Source organism: Corythoichthys intestinalis, chromosome 14, assembly GCF_030265065.1.
Source record: "Corythoichthys intestinalis isolate RoL2023-P3 chromosome 14, ASM3026506v1, whole genome shotgun sequence".
NCBI lineage: Eukaryota > Metazoa > Chordata > Actinopteri > Syngnathiformes > Syngnathidae > Corythoichthys > Corythoichthys intestinalis.
Genome location: NC_080408.1, coordinates 26,313,565 through 26,332,745, shown reverse-complemented (window position 1 = coordinate 26,332,745; position 19,181 = coordinate 26,313,565). Strand labels below are relative to the sequence as shown.

General features: G+C 38.3%; 1 protein-coding gene across 1 annotated transcript; it reads left to right on the top strand.

Annotated features, from left to right (window-relative positions):
• The first annotated feature begins 636 nt into the window (after positions 1-636).
• LOC130930443 (ankyrin repeat domain-containing protein 33B-like) lies at positions 637-19,114 on the top strand. Its single transcript, XM_057858409.1, has 5 exons — positions 637-1,831; positions 3,996-4,125; positions 12,180-12,320; positions 12,421-12,584; positions 17,002-19,114. Exons 1-5 carry the CDS (start codon positions 1,343-1,345, stop codon positions 17,647-17,649), a joined length of 1,572 nt encoding a protein of 523 aa, XP_057714392.1. The 5' UTR covers positions 637-1,342; the 3' UTR covers positions 17,650-19,114.
• Positions 19,115-19,181: the final 67 nt, after the last annotated feature.

The following is a 19,181-nucleotide window of genomic DNA, read 5'->3' as shown; positions in this document are numbered from 1 at the left end:
TTCCAAACCCTACTTGTAGCATTATTTATTATTAAGACTAAAATATACCACGGTGTTAATGTGTACTTGATTTGTTGTTTATCTCGTATGTTCCGTACATTTGGCTGTCCTTTGGTTCTAGCTCACCCAATCTGACCCTAATGCGAGGGAAAATGTTTCAAAAAGACGGAACTAGCAATCTCATATTAAAATACAAACCAGGACTATTTAAAAGAATGATGTCCTGCCCGCTAGGATGCCTGTTCCAGTAAACAGGATGTGTGCTATTTATGCCAAATCCAATTACCTTTGCCCCTCTTCACACGGTTTTAACAGTCCATAAGGTACAGATTACGAGAATATTAACTTTAAACAAGGTCATACAATTTCTTTAGACTTTGCTCCTTCAGAAATTAATGCTGTCACTTTTTCTTTGTTTTATTACCTACATTTTATGTGGAATACGGCTTATTTTACTGTAATCAAATAAAATGTAGAACTAACGATATCGCAAAGTGCAAAGGTAGAGTATTCCATTAGAGGTTAACTCTAACCCTTGACCCATTCCATGAAGAAGGGTGATCTCTTTTCTGCCCCTGCTCCGAACAAATCACATGGGTGAAAAATCCATTTCAAACCCACAGTGTTAGTGCAGCTTCTCTGTAGAATTTCGGGAGAAGGGAGGAGTACTATCTGTCACTTTGAGTGAAAATAACGTATAGTAGGCTAATTGGGATATTTATTGGCAGATACGTCACTTATTTAAGATAGCTGATTCCAACTTTTCATGCAAAGAGCCCCAGCTGACTGGGTGAAGGGCTAAAGCGGGAGAGGGCAACTAAAGGGATTATTGTGCGTCAGTTGGAGAGGAAATCTCTCTTCCCAGTGCTGACTGCTCAAAATAAGTCCAGGGTTTCTACATTTGGAAGCAGTACATCAGACCCGTTTGTGTTGCTACTTTGACTATATTTTATCAAGATGATTTTACAAAAAGATGGCATCACTTGTTGTGACTTCTCAACAAGACTGGGAGTTTACATGGATTTTAGCTGATGCCATGACAGAACATTGGTTGGCGTCTTCCAACCTGGACATGTACAGCAACTTTACAGCAATTAGGAATTTGTGGGAGACTTGGAAATGTTTAACCCTCCTGTTGTTAAAAAAACTGTGGTTTGCAGCAACCTTATGTATCTACCTCCACTGAACTTGAGGATATTGACAAGATGTTTGACATAGGATTGCCAGCAACTGGCCTGAAATGTGGCTGCCAAATGACACGCTGTAAAGTCTAGGTTACTGTAGAGATGTCCTGGCATCCCACTGCAATTCAAACAGGTGAGTGGGTGCCGGGTAAGATTAAATGGTTTTAATAACGGAGAAAGAAAGTGAAGTTGGAAAACTTCAAGAGAATGGAGTTGCCAGAGGTATGGGACCAGGAAAAATTGAACTTGGGACCGACAAAACAAATATGGACACACCTCTCGTGTCTTTCACTGAGGCCGACAAGGACTGTGAAGATGATGAGGAACCGGGGGAATATGACGGAGCCGAAATTGATTACACACGGAATTACTGGGAAGATGAGGACGATATTTACCAGGAGTTTGAGGAATTGGACTTTGAAGCTTTGTCAGATAACTCGGACACCAGGAGCATTGCATCTGACGATTCCTTCTACCCGCTTGACACTTCAGTGGGATCTGACGGTTTACGTTCCCCGTGTCGTGAGAGCCCAGAGCCAATCTCTTTCTTTAAGGCCTGCTGCAATAACAACACCATCATCGTCAAGATCATGATTAGACAAGGACTGACTGAGGAGGAAGTTCAGGAGACAGACAGAAACCGAAGAGTAAGCACACACCGAGCAAATTGGTATCTGTAGCTTTGTGTTTATTAGTTGAGACATTGCGAAAAAGAAATATGATGGCTTCTAATCGACATTGGGTTCAGAGCATTAGGTTAATCCCCAAAGTAACAGATGGGGAGTCGCTACACCGTGACACAACGAGAAGCAGCTTGGCAATGGGCTCAGCTTTTAACAGGCTTGCTAAGTCATTGACCTGATCCATGGCTAAAATATAACACACTGATATACACTTGAAATTTATTATATACGTATATATGGCGGAAAACACAGTCAAGCAGTTTCTGATCTTGCACTCCTCTTTAAAAGAAACTGCTGTATTTTAAGACAAAATAACTGTTGTGTTTGATAGAACAATATGTCTATATGCTGCCATAGTAGATTCATGGCGCATTAAGCCCCCGAACTATTTTAAATTTGACCGTTTTACCCTGAAAATCCCCGTTTACAGATGTTGCGCAACTGCTTTTCTTTTAACCCAGCCATAAAACGAAGGTAATTAATTATATTTATTATTCAAAATGTCTGTCATTTTTAGCATAGAATCATTAACTGATGTCTCATATTTCATTAAAAGAAAAAAAACAACTTAAAAAAATTATTCACTCGCATATCGCATATAACTTTTAAACAAATTATGTCACAATGAAAACAATGGCGTCTGTAAAAAAGTCACGGATATGTACCTCATAACTATCGCTTAATTGTATTTATTTATTTATTTTGTTACTGTCGCATTTTCTACGATGTTAGATGATAAATAATCGGTCCAAACAAAGAAAAGAAAAAAGAAAAAGCAAAGTTTAAACGGTTAAATATATGAAAAAGAAAATCTCGACCACTCCTTGATGTCTGCGATTTTTGCTTCGCGACCCTTGTTATATTACCATGTTTCACCCATAAAATCCCCGAAAAATCCAGCTGTGGCTATTCACAGCTGTGTCTTGACACTCAGTAATACATGCTACACGGAGTTTTTGGATCGAAACAAGGTAAGAACGCAATAATATCTCGTTAAAGTCATGGCGACTGTAATTCAGCTCTGTTAACATTGGAAGCAAATCTATGCATGTACAGAAACATTGCTTCTTTGTATACTGTATTATGATGAGAAAGTTAAGAAATCGAGCAAAGACAAGAGAATTGTGTACTTGCGCATGTCTGGTTCATCTTTGGGTGCACTTTCCAGATGCCTAAAGGTGCAACATTCATCTGTTCAAACAATTACACAAGTACCGTATTGGCCCAAATATAAGACGGTGTTTTTTTGCATTGAAATAAGACTGAAAAAGAGTGGGTTGTCTTATATTCGCGGTCTAGACGTTATACCCATTCACGACGCTAGATGGCGCCAGATATCATTGAAGCAATGTTCTGTCATGACAGATCTCAGCTACTCTCAAGTTTAACCAGTTTGCATTATTTTATTATAATGTTTTTCTTATTCAGATTTTTTCAAGACTACAGTTACAGTTAGACTTCACTTTGATGGTTAATGCAGTTATTGCAATTTTGTTGTTTTATCACAATAGATTGGTTTATTTACATTTCAAAAACCACAAGCCATTCATTTACGAATGTGATTGCACTTTAGTTTACATATTGTTTAGATATTAAGATTTCAATGAGGCAAAATAACAGTTTTTCTCTCAAATATATTGTTATAATCATTTGTTTCGGATGTACTTTAATTATTTTCTGTATAAAAATTAATTTGGTGTTCACAAAGTCTTTTTTCAAACTTGAGTCTTGAAAAAGAGGGGGGTCGTCTTATAATCAGGGTCGTCTCATATTCGGGCCAATGCGGTATAAACACCATAGAAATGCCCAGCCATGATCCTTCAGGAATTTGATGGGTTCTATCTCCCAGTGATGAATTTGTTTGGGTCTGGAAGAAGATGCAGGCTGATGCTACTAGTGTGTAAAAAAAAATAAATAAATAAATAAAAAACTTAAAAAGTGGCATTTTGTGATCACTGTGCAGTAATCATGATGTAATTTACAATAATTATCTGACAGCAGGTCACAATCTATTTTTCTCTGCCTGAACAGTAAATGACCATTTACAGACATTCTTAAATGAGTCCGCTCTCTGTTATAGATTCAATGTCTGCCACTTTTGACCCCTTAACGCATCTTTGTTTTTCAGTCTGCATTGATTGTGGCGTGTTATCACGGATATGTGGACGTGGTCATCGCCCTAGCTCAGTGTCCTTATCTTGATGTCAACTGGCAGGATAATGAGGGTAACACTGCCCTTATTACAGCTGCACAAGCAGGTAAACAGAACACTTCATAATCCCACTGATGACTAAAAAAGTAAGACAATCAGATTGTCATTCAAAATACCAGGAGAAAACTCACACAAAAACTGGAAGAATATGCAAATGGTAAACCAGATATGAACACAGAACTTCTCAACTGGTAGGCAGTTGTGCTTAATTCCACTGTGCAGCTTTGTAAAATGAATTGAAAATGAATTCTTAAGCACAGTTCCCTCTCCTCCATGTGCGCCTCTTTGCCTGTTGAACTCATGATCCTTGTCCCAACCAAGAAGACATGCTGCCAACAAGAGTTGTGTCGTAGAAGAGGTCCACATGGACTTAAATGTTTTCCTTCAGGCTCTAATTTAGTTGAGACAAAACCAATGGCTACCAAGTAGTACACTGCCGTTATCTTGGGCTATTTTGCTTTAAGAACTGATTAAATCAGCGATTAATAACACACAACAAAATGACCAATAATTTGTCACCTTAATTGTTGTCATGCTCAATGTCTAATCCTAAAATGAGGCTGTAAAGCAGTCTACTAAAAAAGTATCTGAACCTTTTGTAATTTCTCACATTTCTGCATAAAATCACCATCAAATGCGATCTGATCTTTGTCAAAGTCACACAGATGTAAAAACAGTGTTTGCTTTAACTAAAACCACCCAAAGGTTTATAGGTTTTCATATTTTTTCATATTTCATATTTTCATATTTCTTATAATGAGGATAGCATGGAAACCATGACAGAAGGGGGGGGGGGGGGATAAGTAAGTAAACCCTCTGCCTAAGGAGACTTAAAGAGCAATTGAAACCAATTTTTACCAAACAATTTAAGTCAGGTGTGTGCCCAATCACTGATGATTGTTTTAATGCTGCCCTGCCCACTATAAGACACACACCTGGTAAGAATTGATCAGAAGCATTGTCTGATGTGCATCATGGCTCGGTCAAAAGAACTGTCAGAAGACCTGTAATCAAGGATTGTTTATTTGTATAAAGCTGGGAAAGGATACAAAACCATCTCTAAAAGTCTGGATGTTCATCAATCGACAGTCAGAGAAGTTGTCTACAAATGGAGAAAGTTTGACACTGTTGCTTCTCTCCCAAGGAGTGGCCTTCCACCAAAGATGAAGCCAAAAGTTCCACGCAGAATACTTAGAGAGGTAAAAAAAAGAACCCTATAGTGTCTGCTAAAGACCTACAGAAATCACTGGCTCTGTCCAATATCTCTGCGCACACATCAACTATATGTAAAACTATGGCCAAGAAAAGTGTTCATGAGAGGACTCCACGGAGGAAGCCACTGCTGTCAGAAAAAAACATTGTTACTCGTTTAATGTTCGCAAAAAGGCACTTGGACACTCCACAGAAGTTTTGGAAAAATATTTTGTTGACTGATGAAACCAAAGTTGAATTGTTTGGGAGTAACACACAACGTCATGTGTGGCGAAAAAATGGAACAGCTCACCACTATCAACACTTTATCCCCACCGTAAAGCATGGTGGAGGGAGCATCATGATTTGGGGCTGTTTCGCTACCTCAGGGCCTGGACAACTGGAATCATTAATGGAAGAATGAATTCAAAAGTTTATCTGGATGTTTTGCAGGAAAACCAGAGGCCGTCTGTCAGACAGTTGAAGCTTAAAAGAGTATGGATGCTGCAACAAGACAACGATCCAAAACACAGAAGTAAATCAACTTTAGAATGGTTTCAGAAGAACATTATACACGTTCTGGAGTGGCCAAGTCAAAGTCCAAACTTGAACCCCATTGAAATGCTGTGGCATGATCTAAAGACAGCGATTCATGCTAGACATCCCAGGAATCTGACTGAACTACAGCAGTTTTGCAGAGAAGAATTGGCCAAGATGAGTCCTGATCGATGTGCCAGACTGATCTGCAGCTACAGGAAGCGTCTGGTTTAAGTTATTGCTTTCAAAGGGTGGGGGTCAAAAATAATAAAAGGGTGTGGTTCTCTTACCCTCATTAAAATATGAAAACCTATCAATGTTTGGATGGTTTTAGTTAAACCAGACACTGTTTTTTCATCTGTATGATTTTGACAAGGATCAGCTCAAACTTTATGGTGATTTCATGCAAAAATGTGAGAAATTCCAAAAGGTTCAGATACTTTTTCATACCACTATAGACAAATGGAGAAAGTATACTGATTTTTAAAATCTTTTTCTCGTATAGTGTCCCGATGGAAGGAGTCCCTTAGCCTAGAACCATCTCAGAATGTGTGCTAGCAACATAGACGATGACCTTCTATGTAACTAGCGCATAACCTGATCTACGCCAGGATAGATACACTGTAAGAGATAAAATACTAACCCTAACTTGTACGATAGATTTATGTAGATTCTTTTAAAAGCTGAAAATAATTGTATTAAAATGATAATATTGTTACATGCAATCTTTACAGTGGTGACATCATGTAACACCTCCCCCATCTGCGCCTTTCCAGTCTGGATTTGAACACACACTGTCATTTGGCAGTTAACTGTGCTAACCACTGAACTACTGCAGTCCAATTGTGAAACTGCTGTGCATGTAGAGGAGGGGGGACCATTACATCGATCACTATCGACCAGTTGATCGCAGTACTAGTGTGGGTCGCTCGCGGCATTAAAAAAAATTATATATATAATATATATATATATATTTTTTTTAATTATTAAATTTATTAGGATAATGGAAGCTTCCACTTGGGGAAAATATATACATACAGTATATCCTGTATATACATAATATAATAAAAATATACAGTACTGTGCAAAAGTTTTAGGCAGGTATCCTGCCTAAAACTTTTGCACAGTACTTGTATATATATACAGTGCTGCTCGAAAGTTTGTGAACCCCACAGCGATGGTCAGATTTTTTGTAAAAAAAACTAAAATAACCTTATTAAATGTTAAGTTATACCCAAATCCACAATACTGACATTCCAAATAATGGACTGAAACAAAAAAAATAGTTATATTGTCATTCTTTATTTAACAAAAGTGGTTGATTTAAGAAAAACTCAGATATCATGTGTGCAAAAGTATGTGAACCCCTTCAGTTAATAGGATATTGCGCCTCCTTTTGCAGAGATTACCTCAACCAAACGGTTTCTGTAGTGACTAATCAGCCTCTCACATCTACTTTGGGGGATTTTTGCCCATTCTTCCTTGCAGAACGCAGTCAGTTGAGAGAGGTTTGATGGGCGTCTGGCATGAACTGCTCGCTTCAGGTCCCGCCACAGCATTTCAATGGGATTTAGGTCAGGACTTTGACTGGGCCAGTCCAGAACACGAATCTTCTTCTTTTTCAGCCATTCCTTGGTTGTATTGCTGGAATGCTTTGGATCATTATCATGTTGCATGATCCACCTTCTGCCAAGCTTTAACTTCAAAACAGATGGCGTCAGGTTATGTTCTAGGATTTGACAATATTCCTCAGAATTCATGATTCCCTGGACTATGTGGAGTTGTCCAGGTCCTGAGGATGAAAAGCAAGCCCAGATCTTGACATACCCACCTCCATGCTTCACTGTTGGGAGAAGGTTCTTTTGGTGGTATGCAGTGTTGACTTTTCGCCAGACATGGCGGTTTTGGTTGTGACCAAACAGTTCAATTTTGCACCTACATCAGTTGATGAAAACTCTTTTTAATTTAGTCTCGACAACACAACTGTTAAAAAAACAAACCAAAAAAAACTACTGAATTGATTGATTAGGAAATCAGGTTGAAATAATAGAAAATTCCAAAATGTTGAGGGGGTTCACAAACTTTTGAGCAGCACTGTATATATATATATATATATATATATATATATATATATATTATTATTATTATTTTTTAAATACACATGTTGCTCACACAACATAATTAACGATGTACATTTTAAAAAATAAAATAAAACTCCCGGATGTAAAGGTAGATTGCGGGACATTGTCTCCTTGAAAAGTAGATCTTTGAGCAAAAATGTATGATAGGGTTAGGAAAACATGACTCCTGAGTCCCTGAGAGTGTTCTGGCAGGTCAAGTTAGACTGTGCTATTGGCACAGAAGTCCGCACACCTGTCTGCCAAAATGTGGGTGGAAGCTGGAAGCTCCAGCTGAAGAAATGAGAGAACAAGAAAGTGAGCGCTGTGATGTCACCGACTCACCACCATCAGACAGGTTACACAGCCTGTATGTACTTTTTACAGTCATTTGATGAAAAACAAGTTATTTAGCACAGACAAATATAAAATATAACCATTTAGAAACTGTGTTTTACATTTCCTTGGATTGTCTCTGTGTGATATTAAAATTGGTTTAGTGTACCTTTGTGTGTGATAAACATGCAAAAAACAGAAATTAAGAAGGGAACACTATATTTACAGTACTATATTTACTATTGGAAAAACTTGTTACTCATACACATTTTATAAGCATTCTTCATGCAATCTAAAAATTGGTGAGGGATGCTTTTAACATTTTTCAATCCACCAAGGAATTATTCCATGTGCATTCGTCTCAGAGATGACTATATTCCGCTCCTCACTCATGCATTATTTAAAAAGGAACACTTTACTGCAGGAAATTGAGTCTGCGGCTTCTAAAACGGGGCCGCCTTTAAAGATGAGACATGATTTGCTATATGGTACTTGCATTTTCAGTAATCACATTTTCCAAAGCAAGAGATTCCATAAAGATGCTGTCTGCATATTAGACATGCTGCCTTGCCCTCTGCATCTGCTAACAATGATGAATGACTCTCTAGGCTCTGCGACTCAGAGGGTATTCATTTTCTGCTTCATTAAAACATTTATTGATCTCCATTCATGACAAAGAAAGCATCACCACAGGTGAGTTGAGTATAAAAAGAGAACTTTCTTTAAAAGTCATCTCTGATGGCAAAAGGTGTCCACACATTTAGAATTAAACCCTTTATTTAAGATCGATAATCATTTTTAGTATATTCTGATTACCAGCTTGATGTAAGTATGCATTAATGTCTTTGTTTACACACTTGCAAATACAGTGGCCTCCAATCTGTGCACGCACAATTGTTCTGCAGTGTTGTTTGTCCTGCATTGTGTTGTTATGAATCCCTACAGTGTCAGCAAACAAACAGCGCTAAAATATTTTCATTCATAACAATTTTTTAGACTCTAAGGGTAGGTTCTTAATCTCTTAATGCACAAATCCGATTTTTTTGTGTTTTTCCAACTCGAGTCAGGCACGGTCTGAATGGGACAGGTCACGTAAAATGTGACAATTTCAAATCCGATCTTGGTCACTTTCGTATGTGGTTAAAATCTGATATGGGCCACATTTTTCGAGAATGTGGCTGTGGTCTGAACTGTCAAGTCCCCCAAATTGGAATTCATGCAGCAATTACGTCACCAAAGAGCGAGAGGATAGGGCGCTACGGTAGTGATGGCGCCTTAGCGCCTAGCTTGAACGTGGCTTTTAGGAAAGAGGCGGGCTTGACAAGTCATTTAAAGTCATTAAAAAATAAAATGGGGTGTTATCCGTGCTCTAAATGAGAATTATTTCAAGATTTCTTACACGGCTAAGAGTCTGGGCTAACAACATGCTATCAAGCCATAAAAAGCTTTGAATATAATACTAAACAGGAATTATGTATATGTCTGTTGTTTATGTCATCTTTTTGGAAATCAAAATATGATCACCCTACAATGCCATAGAGCCAGCATTTGTTTTGATGCTCCTGCACATTCATGTCAGTTTGCACAGTGCATGTCGGACTGCAAATTAGTATGCATCTGTGGTACTTGAACGGGCTCAATGGAAAAAGGCAGTCCAAACGGGCACGCCAAAAAAAAAAGATATGACCAAAAAAAAATCGTAATTGTGCATTAAGACCTGTGGTATGAACTAGGGGTGTGACAAAATATCGATATGGTGATATATCGTGATACTTTGTATCCCAAAAGGTTATCGATATGCTCTTGCAAGAATCAAGGTCTCATTTAAAAAAGGTGTCAATGTCTATTAAAAAGAAAAAAAAAAAAAAAAGGAACCAACAAGTTGCTACCAATATCTTTCACCATAATAGTGTCCCAGTTAACTGTAAGGCTACCTTGACGGTGCTCGACACCCAATCCATTTAGACTGGGAACGTTCGTTCATTCGAAACCAGAGCACAGTCATTCTGTCAGATTTTCAGGGCATTTACAGGTCACTTGCTGTTCATTTTAGGGCATTTACAGGTCATTTCCTGTTGAATTTGAGTCACTGCCTATTCATTTGGGTGCTTCTCAGGTCACTTCATGTTTTGTAACACAAAATAAACAGGAAGTGACCTATAAAATACCCCAAAATCAACAGGAAGTAACTGAAAATCAACAGGTAAATGACCTTAAATGGCCCAAAATTACCTCATTGCCTGGCATTGGCTGTCACTGACGGCCATAGACGTTCAATATGGATTGGACGTCTACTAGTGATAAACTCATTCCAATTCACAGCAGAAGCTTGTTTTTCTGTTTATTAGTTGTTTTTAGAATATCCTAGAATGATTTGCTGACCAATGTATCGATAATCGTTGTATCACCATATCGCCAGATCGTTCTGGTGAGCTTTGTATCACAAACCGTATCGTATCGTGAGGTACCAAGAGGTTCCCTCTTCTAATATGAACCTAGCCTAAAGTAAGTCACACCTGAGCCCTCAGCCCAAAATCATGAAGGAGGTGGGGGGGGGGGGGGGCATGTAACTCGCACTCGTTGGAGTATAAGTCTCGGTTCACGTTGCAGGTCTTAATGCACAAATCTGATTTTTTTGTGTTTTTCCTACTCGAGTGAGGCATTAACTTGACGGTCTGAGCAGGAAAAGTCGCCTGAAGGTGGACCATTTCAAATCCGATCTAGGTCACTTTCGTATGTGGTTAAAATCCGATCAGGGCCACATTTTTCCACAATGTGGCTGCGGTATGAACTGTCAAGTCCCCCAAATTGGAATTCATGCAGCAATTATGTCATCAAAGAGCGAGAGAGACAGGGTGCTACGGTAGGGTGACCATATTTTGATTTCCAAAAAAAGAGGACACTCAGCCCGGCCTCAAGATACTTGAATTTTACTCAAAGATGCCTATATCACTTTATTATATTTAAAGTGTGCCCCCTCACTCTGGATAGAAAAATGCAGTTTGAAAAAAATATAAATAAATAATGACTTAAAAAAAAAAAAAAAAAAAAAAATATATATATATATATATATATATATATATATATATATCTCAACGTATAATATATAATGCAGACCCATAGAAATGTAGTCCAGTCAATACACATACACACAGTAGGCTATGTGCCAACTAAACATTTTTATAAACTACTATCATGACAATTGACCTTGACAAATCGTTATTACCATTCAATTGATATTCTCCTCCAATGTTCTAGATTGCACACAAACAAAAACCGAAATAAACTGACAAACTATTCAACCAGCAATTTTCCAAACGTAGCAGTTCAAAACTACATGTCCCGTAATGCCTAGCGCGGTTTAGCTTACTGATAGCTAGCTGAGGCAAAAATCAAACTTTGCTATAAAGGTTTACAATCATTGGAAGTGCAACGATATGACACCAAACGGGATTTTACAGTCAAAGCTCCGACAGAAGTCAACAGCTGCCGTTATATACGTATTTATTGTAAACAACTTAACAACTGGGCAGGCGTTGTGGCCAAATCGTAAACCCAGTAGATGGCGGTAATGCCTCATGATAGAGGTAAACTGCCAACAAAAACAAGAAGAACTACTCCTTCCCTCCCTACTACTAGGAGCCATGTCATCGCAGGCAGGCGCTGCCACCCAGTGGCTGGAGGGATTCTCTTCAAATTGGTCCCGTGAAAAATCATAAAAACCGGACATTTTTATGAATTTATAAAACCTGCCCGGACGACGAGGATACTACGTGAAAGTAGTGTGTCTGTGAACACCAAATCAGAATAGATCACATCAGATAACCGACATTTTCAACCAGAATGAAAAAATAAATGCAAACAACCACTACTATACTGTACTGTACCACTCCAAATGCTGCTTTTCTAATGTGTGCAGGCCATGTGTTCATCTCTCATTACCTGCTGAACTACTACCCTGGACTGGATATTGAGAGGAGAAACTGTCATGGTTTCACAGCTTTAATGAAGGCTGCAATGCAGGGTCGAGCTGACACTTGTAGAGCACTCATGCTGGCTGGTAAACTACAAGTACTACTACAATGTAAAAACATGCCTCTTTTTTAAGATGCATGCAAAATCCATGCAGGTAGCATACAAGTTGATCTTAATATTTTCAGGAGGTGATGTACAAGCCAGGGACAACGGTCGCATGATGACCCCACGGGAGTGGGCTCTCTTTACTGGCCGCTATGAAACTGCTCAGATGATGCATCAAGTCTTGTTGAGGCCGTGTGCAGAGCAGTTCTGTGACTCATTCAACATGGAGTGGCCCATGCTGGAGGTAAGCTTTGTTATCATGTTTTATGACAATGTACTGTATGTTTTATTTACAATAAATAGAAATGTATCGGGGAAAAACACGATTTACTGAAAACAATATCTTTTAATCCGCAACTGCGTTTAATAAATCAAACAGGTTGTTTGCAAGGATAATTTGAGCGGTTTAACCTATGTTCATAAGGAAATTTACTGCCTTCAATAGTCTTTCTTAAGTATGAAGCATTTTGTTTGATGTTTTAACAACAATTATTAAAGGTACCATGATTATAATGAGATCGCATGCGTACCTAGTTTCGATCCAAAAACTCACTGCGATCTCGCGGCGGACACGTTGTCGCGCCGTTGACGTTTCTGGGTTATACTGTCCTACTGTGTTGGTCCTCATTATAGTAGAGAAGACGGAGTGAATATAATCTACACAAAGAAACTGTAACCTGTCAACTCACAGCCTCGAAAAGTAAGGGTTACATTACGTCAGAAGCTCGTTGGGTACGCCTCCGTTCCAAACCGAGCACCACGTACCAAAACGGTTCAATACAAATACATGTACCTTTACACCCTTAATAACCTATGAAAAGATAGACATGACATCACCATAATCTGGGTTTTGCCAAATTCTTTAAAGGGCTAGTAATCTTACTCAATGTAATATTCTGGCTATGAGGAAAGTAAAACAATTATGTATTTGGAAACATTTCTTAGCTGATTTCATTTCAGATAGTTTTTTTTATTTTTTTTTTAATAATATATATGGCGGAAAACACTCAGGTGACTTGAAGTTCCACTCTGAGACCCCCAATTCGGCCAACTTTCAAAATTGTCCGATATGCATGTGTGATACATCGTTGGAAAGAATAAAATCTCAATTTTCTGGGGAAAAAAAGTTTGAACAGGAGGGCATTTAAAAAAAAAGTTTTTTAAACAGCAAAACCCTATCTGGAGGTGAGAGCATGCGAGAGCAGAATTACAGACGCCATGACTTTAACAAGATATTATCGCGTACCTACCTTGTTTTGATCCAAAAACTCCATGTAGCATGTCTCACCAAGTGTCAAAACACAGCTATGAATGGCCACTGTTGGAGTTTTTGGGGATTTTGTGGCTGAGACACGGTAATATAACAAGGGTCCCAATGCAGAAATCGCAGACATAAAGGAGTGATCAAGATTTTCTTTTTCAATATTTACCCTTTTAAACGTTCTTTTTCCCAATTTTTCTTTGTTTGGATCAATTATTTACCATCTAAAATGTCAGGGAAAATGTGACAGTAACAAAAAAAAAATACAATTAAGTGACAGTTGTGAGGTAGATATCTGTGACCTGTTTACAGACACTATTTTTTTCTTTGTGAAAATTAAATTAATTAATCATTAATTAAAATGAATGATTCTAAGCTAAAAATGACAGACATTTCAAATAATAAATATAATTACCTTCTTTTTATTGCTGGGTTGAAACAAAAAGGATTGCGCGGTGTCTGTAAACAGGGGTCTCCAGGGTAAAACGGACAAATTAAAAATGGTTCGGGGGCTTAATGCGCCATGAAACTGCTATGGCAGTATATAGACATATTGCTCGATCAAACACAACAGATCTTTTGGCTTAAAATACACTTTTATTTTAAAGAAGGGTGCAAAAGCAGAAACTGTTTTTTCAGCCTTGTTTGTGTTTTCCGCCACCTCATTTGTAACCTGGCACTTATAGCTTCCATTGGGCGTTGTTTTTATTATCATTTATTTTTACACAGGGTAATTCTTCCACTAATGAATGATATTGAAATCTCATTGCCATCTCGTTTTTGAAATTTTCAATTTGGTTGAGATTTTGTCTTTCTGACAAAGCTCCAGTCCTTAATTTTGGAGTCCAAGATCACGTTCACAGAATTTCGACATTATTGTAACGTAGCTCAGTGTGAGGAACTAATGCTGTTATTTTTTTATATAATATTAAATTTGCCGATTAGTGTGCTCTCGGCGTGGCCAAGAATGAGGTGACTTGAACGTACGCCGCCGTTCAAAGAAAAACAAACAAAAAAATTGCCCGTTTCAACTATTTTTAATGTCAAGGTTTTAGTCACAAATGTTGATTTGAATATTCATTTGCCTTAATTTCTATACAAGTCAATTTGGACCAAGTCATTACATAAAGAGTGGCGAAAATTCTAACACATTACGCCACATTCTATTCGTGTTTCAAACGCCAATCCAATTACATATACGAGTATATCCTCTATTTTGCTTTACAGGTGGTTGGAAATATTTTGTTTCATACCCTTGTATCAAACCTATATCTACAGTTTCCCATAATTAAATGCGAGTATTGTTACGGTGATAAGATGATTATTAAATGGCTATTAAATATTCGCTTTTAACAATGAAGGCTCAAAATAAAGTATCGATTGCTATAATAGTATGGCCCATGATTGATTGCAGTAAGATACATTTTAATGATTGATAACTATAGACTAGGGCTGTCAAAATTATCGCGTTAACGGGCGTTAATTAATTTTTTAAATTAATCACGTTAAAATATTTGACGCAATTAACGCACTAGGCCTGCTCAGACAGATTTAAATGTCAGTACAGTGAAAGGCCAACTTGTTAATTGTGTTTTATGGAGTTTTTCCGCCCTCTGCTGGCGCTTGGGTGTGACTTGCATATGTTATGTGGCGTAATGTCGCCCTCTGCTGGCGATTCAGTGCATCTGATTATTTGGGTTTCGGCGCGCTTTTCTGACGTGATTATATGTCGACGCAAACTCACACTAATAGACAGTGCTATTCAGACCAGCTAACGTCCGCATCCAGTATTCAGTGGCAGTTCTCATAGCCCCATCACACTGTTTGTGTCTAATACATGCATCGCTTGTGAGTTATATTCTTCCTTTGTTTATATTCATGAGCATTAGATAGTTATTGATGATGTGTATTTGAATTTGTTCACATATATGGTGAAATGCAGTTACATTGTTAGATGCTTGTGAGCTAATTGGCTAGTGCTACTGCTCAAATGGACACGTGTGTGTACATTTTATGTTATTTTGTGATTTATGCAAGTTATTGACACATTGCCTTGTTATTTTCAGTTTTACAAAAATACAAGAAACGTGCTCCTGTCAAAAAGAGATGACTTCAGTAAAGCCCATGCAACTTTGCCACACCGTCTGATTTCTTTTTGGAACTTATGTTGGCTATCTGTCAATTTGTGTACTCACACACATTGAGGACAGAATAGGGCTACTAGTTTATTTTTTGATTGAAAATTTTACAAATTTTATTAAAACGAAAACATTAAGAGGCGTTTTAATATAACATTTCTATAACTTGTACTAATATTCATCTTTTAAGAACTACAAGTCTTTCTATCCATGGATCACTTTAACAGAATGTTAATAATGTTAATGCCATCTTGTTGATTTATTGTTATAATAAACAAATATAGTCCTTATGTACCGTATGTTGAATGTATAAATCCATCTTATCTTATCTTTCCATTCCAACAATAATTTACAGAAAAATATGGCATATTTTATAGATGGTTTGAATTGCGATTAATTGCGATTAATTACGATTAATTAATTTTTAAGCTGTAATTAACTCGATTAAAAAATTTAATCGTTTGACAGCCCTACTATAGACATGTTTAGCTCTTGATAAAACTGCCTTGTCATTCTGACCGTTTTAAACCGGCCTAGGTTCCACAGGTCAACTTCAGTAAATTTAAGGAATCATATTGTTGCATTTTGTTACTTACCAAATGCTATTGCTTCATGAAATGTATTTGATGAGATAGTTGTTAAGTTGTTTTTATATATTCGCTTTTATCAGTTGCTGCCCGCAATGAAGAAAGGCTTTTGCTTATTATTATTGTTCACAAAGAAAGAATCTTTTGTCTTGAAGAAGTCTCTTGCCTGGTCAAGGGCAGAAGAGGCCGCTTTGCTTTGCTGAACTGTTCTGACACACATGTATATAATTCCACCTACATGCACACACATAGCCAAACAAAGACAAGAGGTGTCGCCAGCTTGCTTCCCCTTTTTCCCTTTTAGGGCAAGACACCCGTCTGTTGCTAGGGCCATCCCAAATAAAAAGCGAGGTGAAGGAGGGGCTAGGCAGAACGATTGCGTAAGCTGTATAGTTTCCTCTCTTTCTCCATGCAAGCTTTTCAACCAAATTGAGTGCCTTCTCTCCTTATTTTGGGTAATATTATAAATGTCTACCTAAGGATTTGTATCTGAACTTGACATACGTTTGAGTTTAAACCTTAAAACTGTTCTCAAATAAAAATAAAAACATGATGAATAAAAAAAAGAAAAAGAAAGGCATGTCAGCTTTACCTGCATATTTATAATGTTGAGTGATTGTGTTTAGATTATATTCTCTGTAAACAAGGTGTTTTTGTAATGTTTGTCTTCTCTAGGATCTGGTTGCCAAGGCCGAAGAACCAAAGCCCTGCTGGAAGCGTTTTATCAACCTTCTGTCCTGTTGCCCTTATATATTTTACCTTAACAACAAGGTCAACCCTGTGGATGATGGTGTACTAGAGCACATGGTCCGGATCACTACTAGCCTCGGCAGTCCATTCATTGCAACGGCCTGCCGGACCGTGTGTCCAGGAAGTCCTCCGTGCATTGGGAAACGACGCTACGCAGTACAAGAAATTCTCAGGAGGCAACGGTTGGCTGAGCTGAAACACCTCGGCCCAGAAAGGCTCAACACCTACAAGAAATTCTTTCAGAACTCAAGGGTGCTCCTCATCCCCAAGGCGAGGGATCGGCGGGCTAGCCTACAGCCTCAGCTGCTGAACGACATGGCTGTTGCATCCACAGTGGCCATAAGGCGGGCGAGTCTGCTCCCTCTTCATTTGCTGAGGCGGAGTAGTGTGCGACCAGGTATTGTGATACCAAAAGTCAGACTCTGCAAGGCCCCAGCACCAAGTTTTAAACCAGAAAAGCTCAAACGGAGTAATAACTATAACCAGCTCCAAATTCCAAAGTGGGATTACAAGATGAAGCGGGTAGAAAGAAAGAGGGAGGAACGACTGTTACCGCCGACAAGGCGAAGATGAGAAAGCAGCCAATCGCATTATGAGATCACTCGCTGCAACCAGGCACTGATATGTTGGTGGTTTACTCAATGGACTTCCATGAATACTGTGGGTTTGAAAGTTCCCGGCATGCACACTGAGACTGACTCAACGGTGAGTCGACCTTCACCCAAAGTCAGATGGGATCAACTCCAGCTGACCATTGACCCTGTAGAGGATAAAAGGTCACAAATAGGGAGGGAAAAATGGACTTCAAATCACCAAGTATGGCAAAAACATTTGATGTTCTGAAACTGTGGATGAACTGGACTGTCAACCTGTAGAAGTGAAAGTCTTCTGCTTGCTATGATGGTTAACTTTGGATTAATTGCCTTTTTGCTAATAGACCTGTCACAGTAATTTTTATATCAAATTATTGTTCAGTATATAAAATGGCCAACAATAGTTTTCCAGGTGGCAATGAATTACATGTCATCAAAATGAAGTGATTATAGGACCATTATTGCTGATGCTCTGCAATATTTAGCAGATGGCTCACTAAATCACTAAATCATATTTTTCTATATGATTAATTTATATGGTAATCTTTAATATTATGCCAGCAAGGTGAAAAACAAAACAAAACAATACTATTTTTATCTTGATAGTTTCTTGGAAAATATATCATCCTAAGAAATTGTTACCGTGACAGGTCTCGTTGCTACTAAATGTGTTCACTAAATGTATTCACATTGTTTTCTCTGCCTCACATACTATATGATATCATACCACAGATTAAAATGTAATGACCATGTTCTTCATTGCTGTATGACTGCACTTGGTGCTGTTGTTTCAAACTGAGCATGGCCATTATGCACTCCACGGAAATAAAAGCTCAAATACTGCAAATCTGGCCATCATTGTTAGGTTCAGGGACTGGTAGGCGAGGAACAAGGTGTGACCCAAGTGCTCAGAAGGCCAGGCAAAGGAGTGGTAAGCTCAAAATGTTTTGATATTGAAAAATCCCCAAAGCAAACAAAGATTCAAGAAGCAAACATAACACTGGCTATCAAAAGCAACTTACCAACAGGAACAAGGCTTTGACGTGGGCACAGGTACACACATCTAACATCAACAATAATGCAACAAGGAATGAACATAGGGAGCTTAACTACACAGAAATGGGGTAGCAAGAAGATGAGGAAAAGGTAGGTGACACGATAGGCGTCTGATTGGTAGATAGACAAGGAGCAGACACAAACAGGTGAACTGACAGTGCTCACAACGACAAGACACACTAAGGCACAAACGTGAATCAGCCCAACACAAACCATGGCAATCTGCATGCAGCCTTTTGCTCAGGTTCAACGGCTCTTTTGTTTATGTTAAATGTTCTTTGTTTTTTACGGTATTGTGCTTCAGAAAAGCCTCACAAAACAAACATTTTATATAAGACCCAATGTGTCTGTGACTCTGGCAGTGCAATTTATTACATCTCTCTGTGATGTTAGCTGCCAGCCTGTCACCTTTAGACACCCAGAGCAGTCCCTTCAGTGCTGTACCAGTTTAGTTTA